Source organism: Sinocyclocheilus grahami, unplaced genomic scaffold (genome assembly GCF_001515645.1).
Source record: "Sinocyclocheilus grahami isolate Dianchi unplaced genomic scaffold, SAMN03320097.WGS_v1.1 scaffold576.1, whole genome shotgun sequence".
Classification (NCBI taxonomy): domain Eukaryota; kingdom Metazoa; phylum Chordata; class Actinopteri; order Cypriniformes; family Cyprinidae; genus Sinocyclocheilus; species Sinocyclocheilus grahami.
The window spans coordinates 524,415-541,928 of NW_015505755.1; the positions used below are offsets into that span (position 1 = coordinate 524,415).

The window sequence follows — 17,514 nt, forward strand, 5'->3', positions numbered from 1 at the left end:
TGGTTTGCGCTCTGCCGGATGCGCTTTTATACTTTCTGGTGCTTACGTCACCCCGCTCATGACGTCTCGCTACTCCATTGGACTGATTTGACACGTGCTTCAGAACGCGGTCACGCAGGGGCGTTCCCAAAGGGACTTCGACACAGTGTCTCGTTCCCTCGGGGAACCATGGTTACATACATAACCTAGAGACATTGCATAACTGTTGCCAACTGTGATAATAATAGAAAATGTTTCTTGAGCAGCAAATCAGCTTAGTAGGATGATTTCTGAAGGATTGTGTTGGAATAAAGTGCATTTTAAAATATGTTTCAATAGGAAATAGTTCTTTTAAATTGTAATACAATTTTACAATATTACTGTATTTTTAATCAAATTAATGTAGCCTTGATGTGCATAGGAGACTTCTCACCGAAAATGCCACTGACCCCAAACCTTTAACTGATAATATATAAATAACATATGCAATCTTTACTGAAGTAAAAAAAAAAATAAAAAAAAAAATAAATATATATATATATATATATATATATATATATAAATGAACTTTTCCACGACATTCTAATTTATTGAGATGCACCTGTATATATATACAGTATATATGAACATTTATAGGCAGAGTTAGTAAAAATAGCCACAGTTGCCTGCATGTACTCTTAAATACCCTGCCAACTATTATTTGGAAATAAGGAAATAATACAGCAAATCAGACTGAATATTCTTACAGTCTGTAATTTTCCATCAAATTAAGATAAAAATTAAAACATTAAATGATGTGTGATTCATAAAGATTAGACCAAGGCTAATTAAAGATTAAGATCATATTGGTAAAGTGGCAGAGATGAGAGGAGGACATGTCTGCTCGAGATGCACTCTGGTGTTGCTGTTAGTTCTGGATGGTAGCAGGAGGCCCCATACATTAGCAAACTCTTTGAAGTGAGTGACAATGACAAGATCAAGGCTTCGGCCTGATCAAAAACAACGTTTCTTGGTGCTCTGTATCTCAGCCTCTTCCTGTGCTTCAAGTGTTTTGGTCAGTGTTCTCAGGTTTTTCTTCGTTCTAAGCCTTCTGATGACATGGGCTTGTTGTAATGGAGAAGTTATTGTCACAAAGGGATACACAAGAAAGTTGGTTGGAGAATCCTTTATATCTCAGCTTTATATCTCTTTCATAATATTGACCAATAGTACAGAAGATACAGTGCTGCTCATGAGTCATCAGTAATACAGTGGGTACGGAAAGTATTCAGACCCCCTTAAATTTTTCACTCTTTGTTATATTGCAGCCATTTGCTAAAATCATTTAAGTTAAATTTTTTTCCTCATTAATGTACACACAGCACCCCATATTGACAGAAAAACACAGAATTGTTGACATTTTTGCAGATTTATTAAATCTGAATACTTTCCGTACCCACTGTATGTTACATATTTTAAGCCTTATAAATATCCTAATACAGCTGTGACTAAAACCTGAGAACAGATTTAGAGCCATTAGATAATGGGAGGAGCTGCTGTAGCTTAAGTTAAACCAGATTCACTTCCTCTGAGACCACAAAAATGAACCAGAACCAGTGTGTGGTGGCTCATTGAAACTCAGCTGATTTAACTGAAGACATTGCTGATTCTCTGCAGATGAATGGAATGGCATTTAAAGAAAGAAATCTACATGGAGTGCACTAGAAACAAAGTAGCATTGACGTGTAATGACCTTGAATCATTATGACGCTAGTGTTCTGCTCTCAAGACTCATGGATAAAAGACTGAGCGCTGGATGTGAGGATGTGGCGTATCAGTGTGATTTCAGAGAAGAACTAAAAACATACTTAGAATATGGAGAACTTGCAAATGTGTTTGGATGAATCACAGTTTCCAAATATCCACACATTTTTGAATATTTGTGAATAAAAATAAGTCTTTTTGCTCACCGAGGCTATATTTACTTAGTCAAAAATACAGTAAAAAAAACAGTAATTTTGTGAAATATTACAATTTAAAATAACTGTTTTATATTGTATTATATTTTAAAATGTAGTTAATTCCGGTGATGCAAAGCTGAATTTTCAGCAGCCATTCCAACCAGTCTTTAGTGTCACATGATACTTCAGAAATCATTCTAATATGCTGATTTTGCTGCTCAAGAAACATTTCCTATTATTGTCAATGTTGCTGCTTTACATTTTTGTGGAAACTGATTTTTCAAGATTCATTGATAAATAGAAAGTTCAAAAGAATTGCATTTATTTAAAATATAAATATTTTGTATATTTAACGATCAATTAATTGCATCCTTGCTAAATAAAAGTAATCAAAAGTATTAAAATTGAAAAATCTTACTGACTCCAGTTCTTTTTTATAGCATTTTACGTTTTTTTATTATTATAATTATTACTATAAAATGGTTATTAATGTGCTGGTTTTCTCTTTACTTTTATGACAGAAGAAAATGTCCTTTGCACCCCGACATCTCGAGACAGCTATGAGCGAGTGTCTCATTCTGGGCCAACATTACCCCCAGGATTCCCTGCTCCACTGCTGTTTCCTGAGGGCCTGTCCTCTATAGAAACCCTCCTCACCAACATACAGGTATATAAAATATTTCAAAAGTTATAAAAAAATATTTAGCGTAAAGATCCACACTGCAAATCTGAAGCCTTTTTTCCCTTTTCAGGGTCTGTTAAAGGTGGCTATCGATAATGCACGGGTGCAAGAGAAGCAGGTCCAGCTGGAGCGCACAGAGCTGAAGATGGAGCTGTACAGAGAGAGAGAGCTGCGAGAGACGCTGGAGAGGCAGCTCTGCGTCGAGCAGAAAAACAGAGGTGATTATTAACTAATCTGAGCCAGTCTGCACACAGTGCTTTGTTTAAGAAGTGGGTTTCAGTGCAGACCCCTGCTCAGGTCAGATCTGAGTGTCCGCACATGCATGTAGTCAATTTTTTTTTTTTTCAAGAAAATTATAATTTTATTCAGCAAAGACGCATTCATTTGATCAAAAGTGGCAGTAAAGTATTTCTCAAATAAATGCTGTCGGTAACACTTTAGTATAGGGACCAATTCTCACTTTTAACTAGTTGCTTATTAACATGCCCATTATTAACATATTGGCTGTTTATTAGCACTTATAAAGCACATATTCTGCATGACCATATTCTACATCCCTAATGCTACCTAATTCCTAAACTTAACAACTACCTTACTACTAATTAGCAGCAAATTAGGAGTTTATTGAGGCAAAAGTCGTAATTAATGGTTTGTTAATAGTGAAAATTGGACCTTAAAATAAAGTGTGACCCTGCTGTTCCTTTGGAGTTTCTATTTATAAATATTCACTAGAGTTTTCTAAGAGTACAATAGTGGAGTGTTCCCTCTATAAACTCCTAATTTGCTGCTTGTTAATAGTTAGTAAGGTAAGGTTGTTTAGTTTAGGTATGGGGAAGAATTAAGGGATCTAAAATATGGTCATCCAGAATAAGGCATTAATATGTGCTTTATAATACTAATAAACAGCCAATATGCTAGTAATATGCATGCTAATAAGCAACTAGTTAATAGTGAGAATTGGACCTTCAAATAAAAGTGTTACCAATAATCTTACTAACCCCAAACTTTTGAACAGCAGTGTATGTCACCAAGATGTCTCTTCTGATCAGCAATATATTGTTACATTTTTAGAAGTTAGTTGGACATTTGACTATGTTTGATGTTTAAAGGAACAGTTCACCCAAAAATTGTTTTACTGTGGTTTTGTTTTGTCATTTTGACAGTGGTTGTCACTATGAACATTTGACGACTGGCAAGAGCTGTGAAACAATTCTTCAAAAACGTCTACTGTTGTGTATGGGTTTGGAACAACAAGAAGATGAATAATAACTGAGCTTTTGCTTTTGAGTGAACTGTTCCTTTAACATTTAGAATGTAGGACGAATGTATGCTTTTTTTCAGATCTATTAATTTATTTAATAAAAAAATTTATGAATATTAATTTATTTAAATGAAAAATACAATTCATACATATGGTCCATATGTTTCCTATACTAAATCTGATCATTTTACCTTTTTATGACAATGCAAAGTTAGTACAGGTTGTAGCATGTCATGTGGTGCAACTTCCCAAAATATAATATTTATGAATTAATAATTCATGATATTTAATGGAATTTTTTTTTTACCTTGAAAAATATATTTCAAATTTAAATGATGTAAACTTTTCTTCAAATTGGTATAAATGCTGTCCAATCCATATGAAACATGAATACAAATTTCTTTTGAACACATTTCTAAAATCCTGGTACCTTTTCTTAATCATGGACAGTTTTTTTGTCAGAGTTTGCTAGATGTTTGTGCAGAACAGAACACAATGCCTTGGCAACATACATGTGCTATCAGCAAGTTTTTACGTGCATTATGCATGACTGATGATTGACAGATGTCTGCAAGATAAGCTGTTGCAAATTTAGTGATTCCACTCAAAATAAGGATTTAATAGGAAAAAGCGGTCTGTGCTTTCACATTTGAAATTGTATCTGCATTGAAAGAAGAGCTCATCTTCATTTACATGTAATGTTGTCGGCCCACATCACAAAAACATGTAAAACAGGTTCTCACATCTAACTGTCCGTCACTTGAGCTTTTACATCACGTTTACTAACAAATAAATTTACACTCAATTTACTCTCTTAATCTTCTGTTCTCCAGAATGTACATACAATCGTAGTCTACATAAATCAGAAACCTCAGAGACAGCTGGCATAAAACGGCGGAATCATTAAAGAAGGTGTCAGGGCAACATGCACCATTAATGAATGTTGTTTAATTAGAGAGCTCCTCATCTCGTATTCTCCTGCCGCCCGCATTGTGCTCCAGATAGTCATGCTACTGCAAATTCAGCACTTTCCTTCAGCTGCACACACACACACATACAGACACTGAGAATTACCCTTTGTAATTACAAGTACATATTATGATATTAGTGTGAATGATTTATTATCAGCGTAAACAGAATTGCCATGTTAATATTCACGGCATCACATTTGATGAGGATAATGAATCTCCTGCATTAATTCATCAAATCAACTGGCTTTTCCATTAGTGAGAGATGTCTTTATACTCCAGCCAACTGACTTCGAATCGGTTTCTGTGTTTTATACCCAGTGGTTAGAGAAAAGATTAACAAGAAGAAGAAGGTTGGTCCTAGATCACTCACAGAGGAGAGATTCACATCTATCAGACAGAAAGGTTTTTTTTTTCTGCTGACTGTGCCGTCTGAATTAAACTCTTACTGCACACTGGAAAATTAACATGATCCACTGGGCTCCAGCCTAGTTTCACATTAGATGTGCATATCAGACACAGTATTTAGTGAAAGACTGAATAAGGGCATGTGGAACAGCTTTTCATAGTTTGCTATAATTACTGTTTGCTGTAATGTGGGATTTGATGTAATAATATTTCAATTATCCAGTAGCATAAAGTTTTCAAAGTCATTTTTCAAAGTTTAATGCAATAGCTTTACAAGATATAGTAGATCTAATACTATGAAACACACTACTGTTCAAAAGTTTGGGTCAAGAATTTTTTTTAAAGAGGTAATATGATGTTGCTAAAAAGAACATTATTTTGTGTATTTGGTGTAATGAAATGTGTTTATGCGGTTTAAGGTTAAAAATGATCATAATTTTCCATATAAGGTACATTATTGTTTCTCCTCTATGCCCGCTTTTCTGAAATGTGTAGATTTTTACAAAGCTCATCGGCCTGAAAAGCGAGGTGTGCTCTGATTGGCCAGCTATCCAGTGCGTTGTGATTGGCCGAATACCTCAAGCGTGTGACGGAAATGTTAAGCCCCTTACCATACTGTGATGCCGTGTCCCGGCTGGAGTGACGAGACAAAAACATTAAAACCCATTATAAACGAGGCATTTGTTGCATCCAGTGGGGACATAATTATTGATTATAATGACTTATACTGTCTTTTTACGCATTGCGTTGCATCACGTAAACATAAAACCTTGTAAACATTCAAATCTGCATTTGTGATTGGAGAAATGACAAACAACAAGTGCTACTCTACACTGCTCAAAACTCGCATTTGAATCATCAGTGGCAAATCCTTTAAATATGAAAACATACTTACAGTCTGTGAGTCAGAACAGCCGGCATGGTAGTCTACTCTCCCAGGATCAGGAAACAGTCCTCCATAAAATGCGCTGCACACATCTGAATATTTGGGTTGAACTGTTCTGGAACAGTGTTGTAAATACAACTTAACCACTGATTTCTAGTCGTGTCCTCTTTTGGAAGGCCAAACTAAGTAGTTTTGCTTTCACAACGAAACACACAGTGTCACACACGGCGGGCTTGAGTGAGCGGAGATCGGAGGGCTAGAGTGAGCGGAGGCCGGCGGGCTAGAGTGAGCAGAGACCGGCGGGCAAGAGAGAGCGGAGGTTGGCGGCTAGAATGAGTGGAGACCGGTGGGCTAGAGTGAGCGTTGGCTGGCGGCTCGAGTGAGCAGAGACCGGTGGGCTAGAGTGAGCGGAGACCGGCGGTCTAGAGTGAGCGCTGGTCGGTGGCTAGAGTGAGTGGAGACCGGCGGGCTAGAGTGATCGGAGACCGGCGGGCTAGAGTGAGCTGTGGCTGGCGGCTAGAGTGAATGTAGACTGGAGGGCTAGAGTGAGCGATGGCCGGTGGCTAGAGTGAGCGGTGGCGGGCAGGCTTGAGAACGGCGAAAGCCGCTCCGGCGATCCACAGCGCGAAGTTGATGTATTTCCTCAGCGACCAGCACGGATCAGCTCTAGGCATGACGAAGCAGATATCGTCCTGTTTTGGAAGGCCAAACAAAGTAGTTTTGCTTTCACAACGAAACACACAGCGTCTCCACGACATGGCGGCGGTGGCAACAACAATACTACAGCGAGGATAAAAGTTACGCCTTCTTTCTTTGCGTGAACGTTTGGGCGCCGTTATGCAAATCTTCCCACACCGTTACACAGACATGTTTGGGGCATGTTAGAATGAGCCGTTTTAGGTAGGCGTGGCTGAATCTTAACTTTTATAAAGAATATCTCTTTGGATTTGAGACTTTAGTCTTTGCAACTTTACAGATCTTCTTTATTCACCAAGAGCTTGTAACACTCCAAAGAGAAAGGAAAAATTGAAATCGCATCATATGACCCCTTTATCTAAGATAATGCTTTTATTCAAGTATTTTAGTTTTAATTTTAATTAAAGACATTTATAACATTACAAAACATTTTTATTGCAAATAAATACGGTGCTTTTGAACTTTCTATTCATCAAAAAAGTGTCATGGTGTCCAAAAAAAAAGTGAAGTAGCACAACCGTTTTCAACACTGATAATAATAAGAAATGTTTCTTGAGCAGCAAATCAGCACAATGTCAGGGAGTCACCTACGTCACCTCAGTCACCAGCCCCGACACACACCAGATCGCAATCACCTGAGTACGGATCACCCGTACCTGCAGAGACTCATTAAGTGCACTATATCCCTGCACTCCTCTCACTGTCACTGTCCGTTCACCAGCTTAAACTTAGCCTGACTCCTACCTGTGTCTGGTCTGTTTGTTTACTTACCCCTAGAAGCTCCATTGATCCTGTTCTCCTACGATCCTGTTCTCATCATCCCCGGATACCTGCAAAGGATACCAACTCAATACCTAGAGCTAAGAACCCAAAAACTCTCTACCTTCTCATACTCACCTGTCATCAACTTGCTCTCCGATTTGTCAATAAACCCTCCTGTTTGCATCCTTACCTTGTGTCTCTGGCTCGTAGTGTGACAGACGACCGGACCCAGGACATACACCTCTATGGATCCCAGGGTTCCCACGCCCGCAGAGGTACTGGAGGAATTGGTCCACACCCTCCGGGCCTCTCTCACGCCAGTCACTATCCCGCCATCTGCCTCTTTAAGTCCAATGGCCATTCCTGCTTGCTATGCTGGTGGCGCAGCTGAGTGCGGCGGCTTCCTTCTCCAAGTAGCATTGTTTATCGAGATGCAGCTGCAGAAATTCTCCACGGAACGCTCGAAGGTAGCCTTCTTGATTTCCCTGCTAACTGGCAGAGCGCTGTTGTGGCCACGAGCAATATGGAACGCCAATAGTGCCATAATCAACTCATATGATGCTTTCACTAATCATTTCAAAGAAGTGTTTGGATCTGCTACAGGTATGCTCTCCGTCCCAGACCATCTCCTACGGCTGCGTCAAGGCTTTTCTACCACCAGCGAATACACCTTGCAATTTCGGACGCTAGCAGCGACTAGTGGCTGGAACGAAACCGCTCTCCTCAGTGCCTACCGGCAGGGCTTGAGTCCTCGCATCCGCGTGCAAATGGCCATCTATGACGATACTAGAGAGCTTCATGCAAAGAGCCACACACATCTCCCAGCAGTTGTCAGCCTGCCAGCCTGACGAAGCCGTCCACCAGCCTGCAGCAGCCACCAGCGGTCCCCCAGTACCAGAACCCATGCACATGGATTCCACCAGACTCACTCGCGCTGAACGCGCTCGCCGCCTAGCAGCTGGACTATGCCTGTACTGCGCTGCTCCAGGCCATTTCACTCAAGCCTGCCCCGTCAGGCCCCCACGCCCTGCAGTGAGTACCATTCAACTCGAACCAGTAATCTCAACTTTATCCTTGTTACCAATACAACTACTCACCGTCAATTGTTCGGTTTCAGACTCTGCCCTCGTTGACTCGGGCTCTTCGGGCAATTTCATATCACGAGACCTCCTAATCCGCCTCCATCTGCCCTGCCAATGTCAGGCCCAAGAGCTTCGAGTCGAAACCATTCAGGGAAAATCGCTAGGGCGTGGGCGGGTCAGCTACCGAACCCCGCCAATGAAGCTGAAGATCGGATGTCTGCATGAGGAGACTATCACATTTCTGGTACTGGAGGGATCCACCGTCGATATCATCCTGGGACGCCCCTGACTCACTCTCCACTCTCCAGAAGTCAGATGGGAACCTTGTGAGGTTACTCGCTGGAGCGAGTCGTGCCGGCAAAACTGTCTCGTGGCGATCCCCAAACCGCCTGAGTGTCTAGTTCGAGCCCCAGTTGCCTCCACCCTAGTCGAGAGTCCGGAACCTCAAGAAACACCCACTGTCCCATTTGACTATGTGGCATTCTAGGAAGTTTCTAGTTAGCAGGACGCCACCCGCCTTCCACCTCATCGGCCATGGGACTGTGCCATCGACCTGCTGCCTGGGATGAAACTCCCCAAGTTTAGAGGTAGAGTATACCCTCTGTCCATCCCGGAGAGCAAGGCCATGGAGGATTACATTCAGGAGGCTCTCAAACAGGGATTCATCCAACCATTCACCTCACCAGCTGCCTCGAGCTTCTTCTTTGTGGGCAGGAAGGACAGGGGTTTGAAGCTGAGTATTGATTTTCGCACGCTAAACTCCCACACGGTAAAGCTGCCATACCCACTTCCCCTGGTCCCAGCCACCCTCGAGGATCTCCGTGGAGCCCGCATCTTCTCCAAGTTGGACCAGTGGAGCGCGTATAACCTCGTTCGTATCCGGGAAGGTGACGAGTGGAAGACGGCACTGGGATGAAACTCCCCAAGTTTAGAGGTAGAGTATACTCTCTGTCCATCCCGGAGAGCAAGGCCATGGAGGATTACATTCAGGAGGCTGTCAAACAGGGATTCATCCAACCATTCACCTCACCAGCTGCCTCGAGCTTCTTCTTTGTGGGCAGGAAGGACAGGGGTTTGAAGCTGAGTATTGATTTTCGCACGCTAAACTCCCACACGGTAAAGCTGCCATACCCACTTCCCCTGGTCCCAGCCACCCTCGAGGATCTCCGTGGAGCCCGCATCTTCTCCAAGTTGGACCAGTGGAGCGCGTATAACCTCGTTCGTATCCGGGAAGGTGACGAGTGGAAGACGGCATTCATAACTCCCGCAGGCCACTATGAATATCGGGTCATGCCGTATGGCCTAGCTAACTCACCGTCAGTCTTCCAAGGCTGCATGAACGAGGTGTTCTGGGAGTTCCTTCATCGCTTCGTGATAGTCTATATCGATGATATCCTCATAACATCGCCACCACTTGAAGCAGGTCCTCCAGAGGCTCTGACAACATCACCTTTACCTTAAACTGGAGAAGTGCGAATTCCATCGCTCCACGGTTCAGTTCCTCGGTTACGTCATCAGCCGAGATGGGTTTCAGATGGACCAGGGGAAGGTAACAGCCATCAAGGAGTAGCCGCATCCCCAAACTGTAAAGGACCTGCAAAGATTCCTTGGATTCGCAAACTTCTACCGAAGGTTAATCAAGAACTTCAGCATACTCACGGCTCCTCTTACCTCCCTGCTCCGAGGAAAGCCCCAGTCCCTGTCCTGGAGCCCCAGTTCCCACGAAGCATTCGATCAGCTCAGGGAAGCCTTCAGCACGGCCCCAATCCTTCGTCATCCTGATCCCCAAGCTCCCTTTGTGGTGGAAATGGATGCCTCCAGTCGGGGCCGTGCTGTCGCACCACTATGGTGAGCCTCCCAGCCTCCATACTTGCGCTTACTTTTCCAGAAAACTGACCCCAGCGGAGCAGAACTACGACATCGGCAACCGGGAATTGCTCGCCATCAAATTACCTCTGGAGGAGTGGTGTCACTGGGTGGAGGGAGCCCACCATCCTTTCACTGTCATCACCGACCATAAAAATCTGCAATATCTTAGAGATGCTAAAAGACTCAACCCACGTCAAGCCAGATAGGCATTGTTCTTTACTCTGTTCCAGTTCACCATCACTTACCGTCCCGGAAATCGCAACTGCAAAGCCAATGCTCTATCGTGCCTACACTCTCCCGACACACCAACCGAACTGGAACCCATTCTCCCTCCAGCTCTGATAGTCAGCCCCATTCAATGGAACATCTCCAAAGACATCCTTGATGCCACTCGCACTGAGCATGCTCATCTGGGAGGCCCAGAAGGGAAAACCTATGTTCCAACATCACAACGCCAAACACTTCTGGGCTCAGTTCACAGAGTACCGGGCTCTGGACACCGAGGCAGCAAACGGACCCTCTCGCTCCTCCAAGCCTGGTACTGGTGGCCCAGTATGGCCCGGGATGTCACCAGGTACGTCCGAAGCTGCTCAGTCTGTGCCATGTCTCAAACTCCTCGTCATCTTCCCGTAGGCAAGCTTGTCCTGCTGCCCATACCACGGAGACCCTGGTCCCACATAAGAGTGGATTTCATGACTGACCTACCCATCTCCAACAGAAACACCTGTATCCTCATCGTAGTCGACTGTTTCTCTAAGGCCTGTAAATTTATACCCCTCAAAGTTCTGCCAACAGCACTAGAAACTGCAGAGTGCTTATTTAGCCATGTGTTCAGAAACTACGGCATCCCGGAAGATGTGGTCTCAGACCGGGGTCCCCAGTTCATCTCCCGTGTATGGAAAGTCTTCTTCCGACTCCTGGGAGTGACCGTGAGCTTGTCCTCCAGGTACCATCCTCAGACGAATGACCAGACTGAGCAAAGGATCCAGGAGCTCGGGCATTACCTCCGGTCATACTGCCACAAAGATCAGCACAGCTGGAGCCATTTACTCCCCTGGACCGAGTATGCAAAAAACTCCCTCCGACGTGCTGCCCATACCACGGAGACCCTGGTCCCACATAAGAGTGGATTTCATAACTGACCTACCCATCTCCAACGGAAACACCTGTATCCTCATCGTAGTCGACTGTTTCTCTAAGGCCTGTAAATTTATACCCCTCAAAGTTCTGCCAACAGCACTAGAAACTGCAGAGTGCTTATTTAGCCATGTGTTCAGAAACTACGGCATCCCGGAAGATGTGGTCTCAGACCGGGGTCCCCAGTTCATCTCCCGTGTATGGAAAGTCTTCTTCCGACTCCTGGGAGTGACCGTGAGCTTGTCCTCCAGGTACCATCCTCAGACGAATGACCAGACTGAGCAAAGGATCCAGGAGCTCGGGCATTACCTCCGGTCATACTGCCACAAAGATCAGCACAGCTGGAGCCATTTACTCCCCTGGACCGAGTATGCAAAAAACTCCCTCCGACAGAACACCACCAGCATGACCGTCTTTCAGTGCATACTCGGCTACCAACCCCCGCTCTTCCCATGGACGGAGGAGCCCTCGGAGGTTCCAGCTGTGGACTTCTGGTTCCGGGAGAGCAAGAGAGTGTGGGACTCAGCTCACAACAAGCAGTGCGGAGGCACAAGGCCTTCACAGATGCCCGGCGCACCTCTACTCCTACTTACCTTGTAAGCTAGGCCCCTACTTAGCCTGGAGAGAAGGTCTGGCTGTCCACCCGAGATCTGCGCCTCCGCCTGCCCCGTAAGTTCTCATCATCCCCGGATACCTGCAAAGGATACCAACTCAATACCCAGAGTTAAGAACCCAAGAACTCTCTACCTTCTCATACTCACCTGTCATCAACTTGCTCTCAGATTTGTCAATAAACCCTCCTGTTTGCATCCTTACCTTGTGTCTCTGGCTCGTAGTGTGACACATATTAGACTGATTTCTGAAGTATCATGTGACACTGAAGACTGGCGTGATGGCAGCTTTGCATCACACAGGAATAAAGTACAGCTTACAACATATTACAATAGACAACAGTTTAATTTACAGCCTTTGCATAAGAGATTCATAAGAGACTTCTTTAAAAATATTTTTAAAACTCTTACCCATTCCAAAGTTTTGAACAGTAGTGTACATTCCTATTAGTTATTATAATTTTTTTCCATGTGTGCTTTTTTCAGCACTCATCCAGAAGCGGCTGAAGAAAGAGAAGAAGACCAAGAGGAAACTGCAGGAGGCTCTGGAGGTGGAGTCCAAGAGAAGAGGCCAGGCCGAGCAGAACCTGCAGCGGACGGCCTGCAGTGAGAGATCACCTACTCGAAACGGTTAGAATGCACACCACACGACCACCACCCTGAGGTGATGGTATGAATTTTAAGTGTCTGTCTAGAAAAATAAAGGATGTAAAAAGTTAACATCTGGGTTATAATCTGATACGTAACCAGGTTAATGCATGTTAAATGACAGCTGGTACTGAATCAGCAGATTTTGTTTGTTTAAACTGATATATGAAATTTAATCAGAACTTTTAACGAATTGTTAAAAAAAAGTGAGAAACATTGTGGCTGAACCAATTAACAGGGAAGGTTGTAACTACCTATAACCCATTTGTTTCTACCGAACCACAAAGATCAGTCAAATGTTTTATTTGTTTAATCGTTTTTCCAGTTTGTTTGTTTGTTTGTTTGTTTTTTTAATAAAATGCTTAAAATTATGTGGGCTCATATTAAAATTATTTCAATTAAATTTGATGAACAGAATCAACTGATATACAAAATTTAAAGTAATATTTTATTTATTTATATTAGTGAATTTCTATATATTTTCTCCCAGGAAAGCCATGTGATGTATAGTTACCGTTTTGACAGCTAAATAGATACCAGTATTGTACACTGTAAAATGTGTTTTATTGGTATTTGAAGAGTAAAAACAGACACTTAATTAAAGTTAAAGTGACAAATAATTCATCACCCTACTTATAACTGTTTTCATGTTAACAGACCCTCCTCAACAGGAAATGGAGACAAACCATAACAGCAGCAAAACAGACACTGACAGAACAATACAAGGTACAGATGTCTGTAGATGTTCCGTCACATTGTTTCTTCATGGATCTATATTTAAATGTGTTTTCCCCTGTAATCTTCAAAGTCTTGAAAGAAATTACCACCGCAGATGGATACCATAATGGATACCATCTATCCTACATACTGTATAAGAGATGGTGTTGTCCATTAAGTTCTGTTGTTTGACAGTGTATATGATAATGTAAACAGAGCCCTGATGATGTATCACAAGCCTTTGTTAGAATACTAAACATTTAAAACATTGAGAGTGAAATGAAATTGAATGACACTGATGCAAAAAAAAAAAAAAAAGGAAAGAAAGGATAAAGACAAAAAAGGGGAGCAGTAATTAATGGGTCCCTTAATTGTCCTCATGAAATATTTGCATGGGCATAATTTACATAATCTACATGTTGTAATTAATCTTTCAAAGGGTTTGCTTTCTCTTTTCGTCTTGGTTGAGAGGAAAGCGAGGGAGCGAGGGCTCTTTTTTTGTTGTCTTTGACATTTATTCAAATATCTTCTCCTTTAACAATACTTTCATCTCCCTCTCAGTCCATACACGTTAGAACATTATGTATTTGTCCGTTCATTATATGCTGTTCGTGACATCAGTCAAGCTTCATTCACACCATTTATTTTTCTCCACAGATGGAAGACTCTTTCTAAAGTCCACAATGATGTACTGAAGAATGAAGACAAGGAGTAAATGCATTCATACTGTATAGAAGAGACTGTAGTCAATTGCCTGGTAAATAACGTCTGCAATTCTGCTGGAGGACTGATGGAAGACAATGAGGCAATTTTATAGGCTAATGTCAGTGTGTTGCAGCACAAGGACTTGACAAGATTATTATGCCCATTGAAAGTCAGCATTCAGCTAAATGAAGCGTGAGTCACCTATCCTCATGAGATGGCCGAGAAGAAAATGGTCTCACAACGCACACCTGGCTGAATAAGCAGGTTTCCAGGGGGCTTTTCGCAACACTGAGAAATTAAAAACATTTTATAAAGCATTTCAGTTTGCCTGACTACACTGACAGATGAAATCTTCAAATCAGACCACTTCTACCATTTCACATTTTAAGTCAGTTTCAAAACATAATTTCATGAAGGGAGGTGTCTGAAGAAAGATTTGAATTTATTTAGTTATTTATCAAATATAGAAACTGCATTTCAATGCGTATTGTGTATCTGTGTTATTTCGATAAGAAGGTATAGCTGTCCATATTTTTTTTCATTGTTGTATATGGGATCATAGCAGATTTGTCGAATTCATCAAATATGTACATGAAAGTGTAGACATGCTACTGTGCATTGTACTCTGTAGATCTAGGAAATCAATACAAAAGTTTTTAATAAGATTTCTTGCATCTAAGTTATTTTTTGTTCAGTTGCTGTTTATTATCCTACTCGACAGGGAGAGCATGCTGGCATGTCACAAACATGTTACTTCTGTCCTGTCCATCTGGAATACAATAAAGATTTTTCCCACATGCTTTACAAGGGAGACATTTTAAAAACTATAACTGACTGATACTTGTTTTGTGTGACTTCTACAGCAACACTAAATCAAAGTAGTCCAACACAAATATTTTACCACTCTTGTTCTTGTTTTCCACTAGTAAGTTTTTTTTAAACTTCCAAGACATAAAGACATATTACTTTACTGTATTTTATTATTTTTTATTATTTATTTATTTATATTTTACTTGCAAAACTGAAAGACACCCTTGTTCTCGTTTACCACTGGTACAATTTTGTATTTAATTTTAATGTAATTTATTACATTTTCTATTTTATATATATATATTTTTTTTTATTTATATATAAAAATATATAAAAATTGTATTTGTTATTTTCCTTTCAAGACAGAAAGGTACTCTTGTTCTTACTTTTGTTTACCACTTGTAAAATTTTGCAATGCTTTATCTTTTTATTTTATATTTTATCTTATGTGACTTTCAAGACAGAAAGCCATATGGACAGACACTTTCTCTTTTCTCATAGCACATGTACAAAAATGTGTTGACACAGCATTTAGCCAATCACTCAAGCTGCACTGTTTAGCATTATGCTCTTTCTCTTTCTCTCTCTCTCTCTCTCTCTCTCTCTCTCTCTGAACATAAGAAGCCAGGAGAGATGAATAATTAACTGATTGTTGCATTATTCAGGCCCCTATTGTGGAAAAAAGCCCAGTCTCTGGCACATTCCAGGTCTCTCTGGCATATTGAATATGAGGTTAAAGTTTCAATCAACCTTGAAAGGGAGAGGCATTTTTCATCGGCTAGCTGGCGTATCAAGTTGATGCACTCAGAGTTAGTGTACAGTTCTGTCCAGACAATACTTTATCTGCTATACATATACTAAAATTGACAACACTAGACCAAAAAAATGCACTATCAGCTCGCTCTGACAGGATCGGTAGTATATTTATTGTGGGAATCCTTCAACCTGTGATTGGCAGGCTTGAATTTACACTTAATTGCAGTCATATACAATCAACACTAGTTGTTGTTTTCCCCTATGGTGATCACTTGTATCTATTTCTATAAATCTCACATTCCTGTATGGGTCTGTTATGAACCACAATGACTCTAACAAGACAGATCCAGGCCTGTTGAATGGCTTGTCGCAGTCTGTAATAGATCTAGCCATGTCGGAGTAATGTAAATGTAATCTAATCAGAGAGTGCCTATTATACATTAGTACAGACAGTGGTAGAGGTGCAGGACAAGTTATCCAAATGAGTGTTAGATCAGGATGAGAGTCAGGCCATGGACGGGTAATGAAAGGGCAAGAGAGTAGAGCTCAGCTTTTCAAACCTTTCACTGTCATTACTAATTCATGTTGCTCCTTCTCACTCCTAATGAGAGAGAGAGTTGGGGGAAAGGGAGAATGGCCGTGAAATTGACTCATTCGCGGGAGGAGGAAAGGGAGAAGAGATCACCTTTTGATTTTAAACTGTCCTCTGAGGAAATGATGGTGAATTTAGTGATCCTGACAAAAAGAGGGGACTGTTTATTTAGTTCGGTTTTTTTCATGAAAGAGGAAGAAGGAATGAAGGTAACTGACAAACTGTATGTCTACAGCAGCCCCAAAAAAGCCTCTGGACACTTAAAGGGTTAGTTCACCCAAAAATGAAAATTATGTCATTAATTACTCACCCTCATGCCGTTCTAAACCCCTAAGACCTCCGTTCATCTTCGGAACACAAATTAAGATATTTTTTTATGAATTCTGACAGCTCTCTGACCCTCCCATAGACAGCAATGCAATTACCACAATCAAGGTCCAGAAACGAAACAAGGAGATTGGTAAAATACCCCATGTGACATCAGGGGTTCAACCGTAATTTTACGAAGCTACGAGAATACTTTTTGTGTGCAAAGAAAACAAAAATAACGACTTTATTCAACAATTCGTCTCCTCTGCATCACCCTGCATGGTGCCATTTTGGAGAATATCCACTGACCGTTACTGTAAATGCTGTATGCTATTCTGTGTCAGCTGAGTCACCCGGATACGTTGTTTTCGTTCAAATCAAAGCGTAAACAACGTATCTGCGTGACGCAGCTGACACAGAATAGCATACACTGTTTACGTTCAGTGGATACTCCAAAATGGCTCCAGGCTGACGCGGAGGAGACAAATTGTTTAATAAAGTCGTTATTTTTGTTTTCTTTGCACACAAAAAGTATTCTCGTAGCTTCATAATATTACGGTTGAACCCCTGATGTCACATGGATTATTTTACCGATCTCCTTGCTACGTATCTGGACCTTGATCGTGGTAATTACATTGCTGTCTATGGGAGGGTCAGACAGCTCTCAAAATTCATCAAAAATGTCTTAATTTGTGT

The 17,514-nt window shown here is 41.5% G+C and overlaps 1 protein-coding gene across 2 annotated transcripts in view; it reads left to right on the forward strand.

The window, feature by feature from the left end:
* Nucleotides 1-15,138, forward strand: part of LOC107556708 (dachshund homolog 1-like) — a 34,508-nt gene extending 19,370 nt beyond the window's left edge. The window contains exons 5-9 of one of the 2 annotated variants that reach the window (XM_016239883.1): nucleotides 2,441-2,586; nucleotides 2,672-2,819; nucleotides 12,768-12,911; nucleotides 13,587-13,655; nucleotides 14,304-15,138. In XM_016239883.1, the coding sequence (XP_016095369.1) occupies nucleotides 2,441-2,586; nucleotides 2,672-2,819; nucleotides 12,768-12,911; nucleotides 13,587-13,655; nucleotides 14,304-14,341 (545 nt within the window). In that variant the 3' untranslated portion in view covers nucleotides 14,342-15,138. Of the gene's footprint in view, nucleotides 1-2,440; nucleotides 2,587-2,671; nucleotides 2,820-7,597; nucleotides 8,701-12,767; nucleotides 12,912-13,586; nucleotides 13,656-14,303 lie in introns of those variants that run through there. The other variant, XM_016239884.1, reaches the window with a different exon arrangement.
* The last annotated feature ends 2,376 nt before the right edge of the window (nucleotides 15,139-17,514 follow it).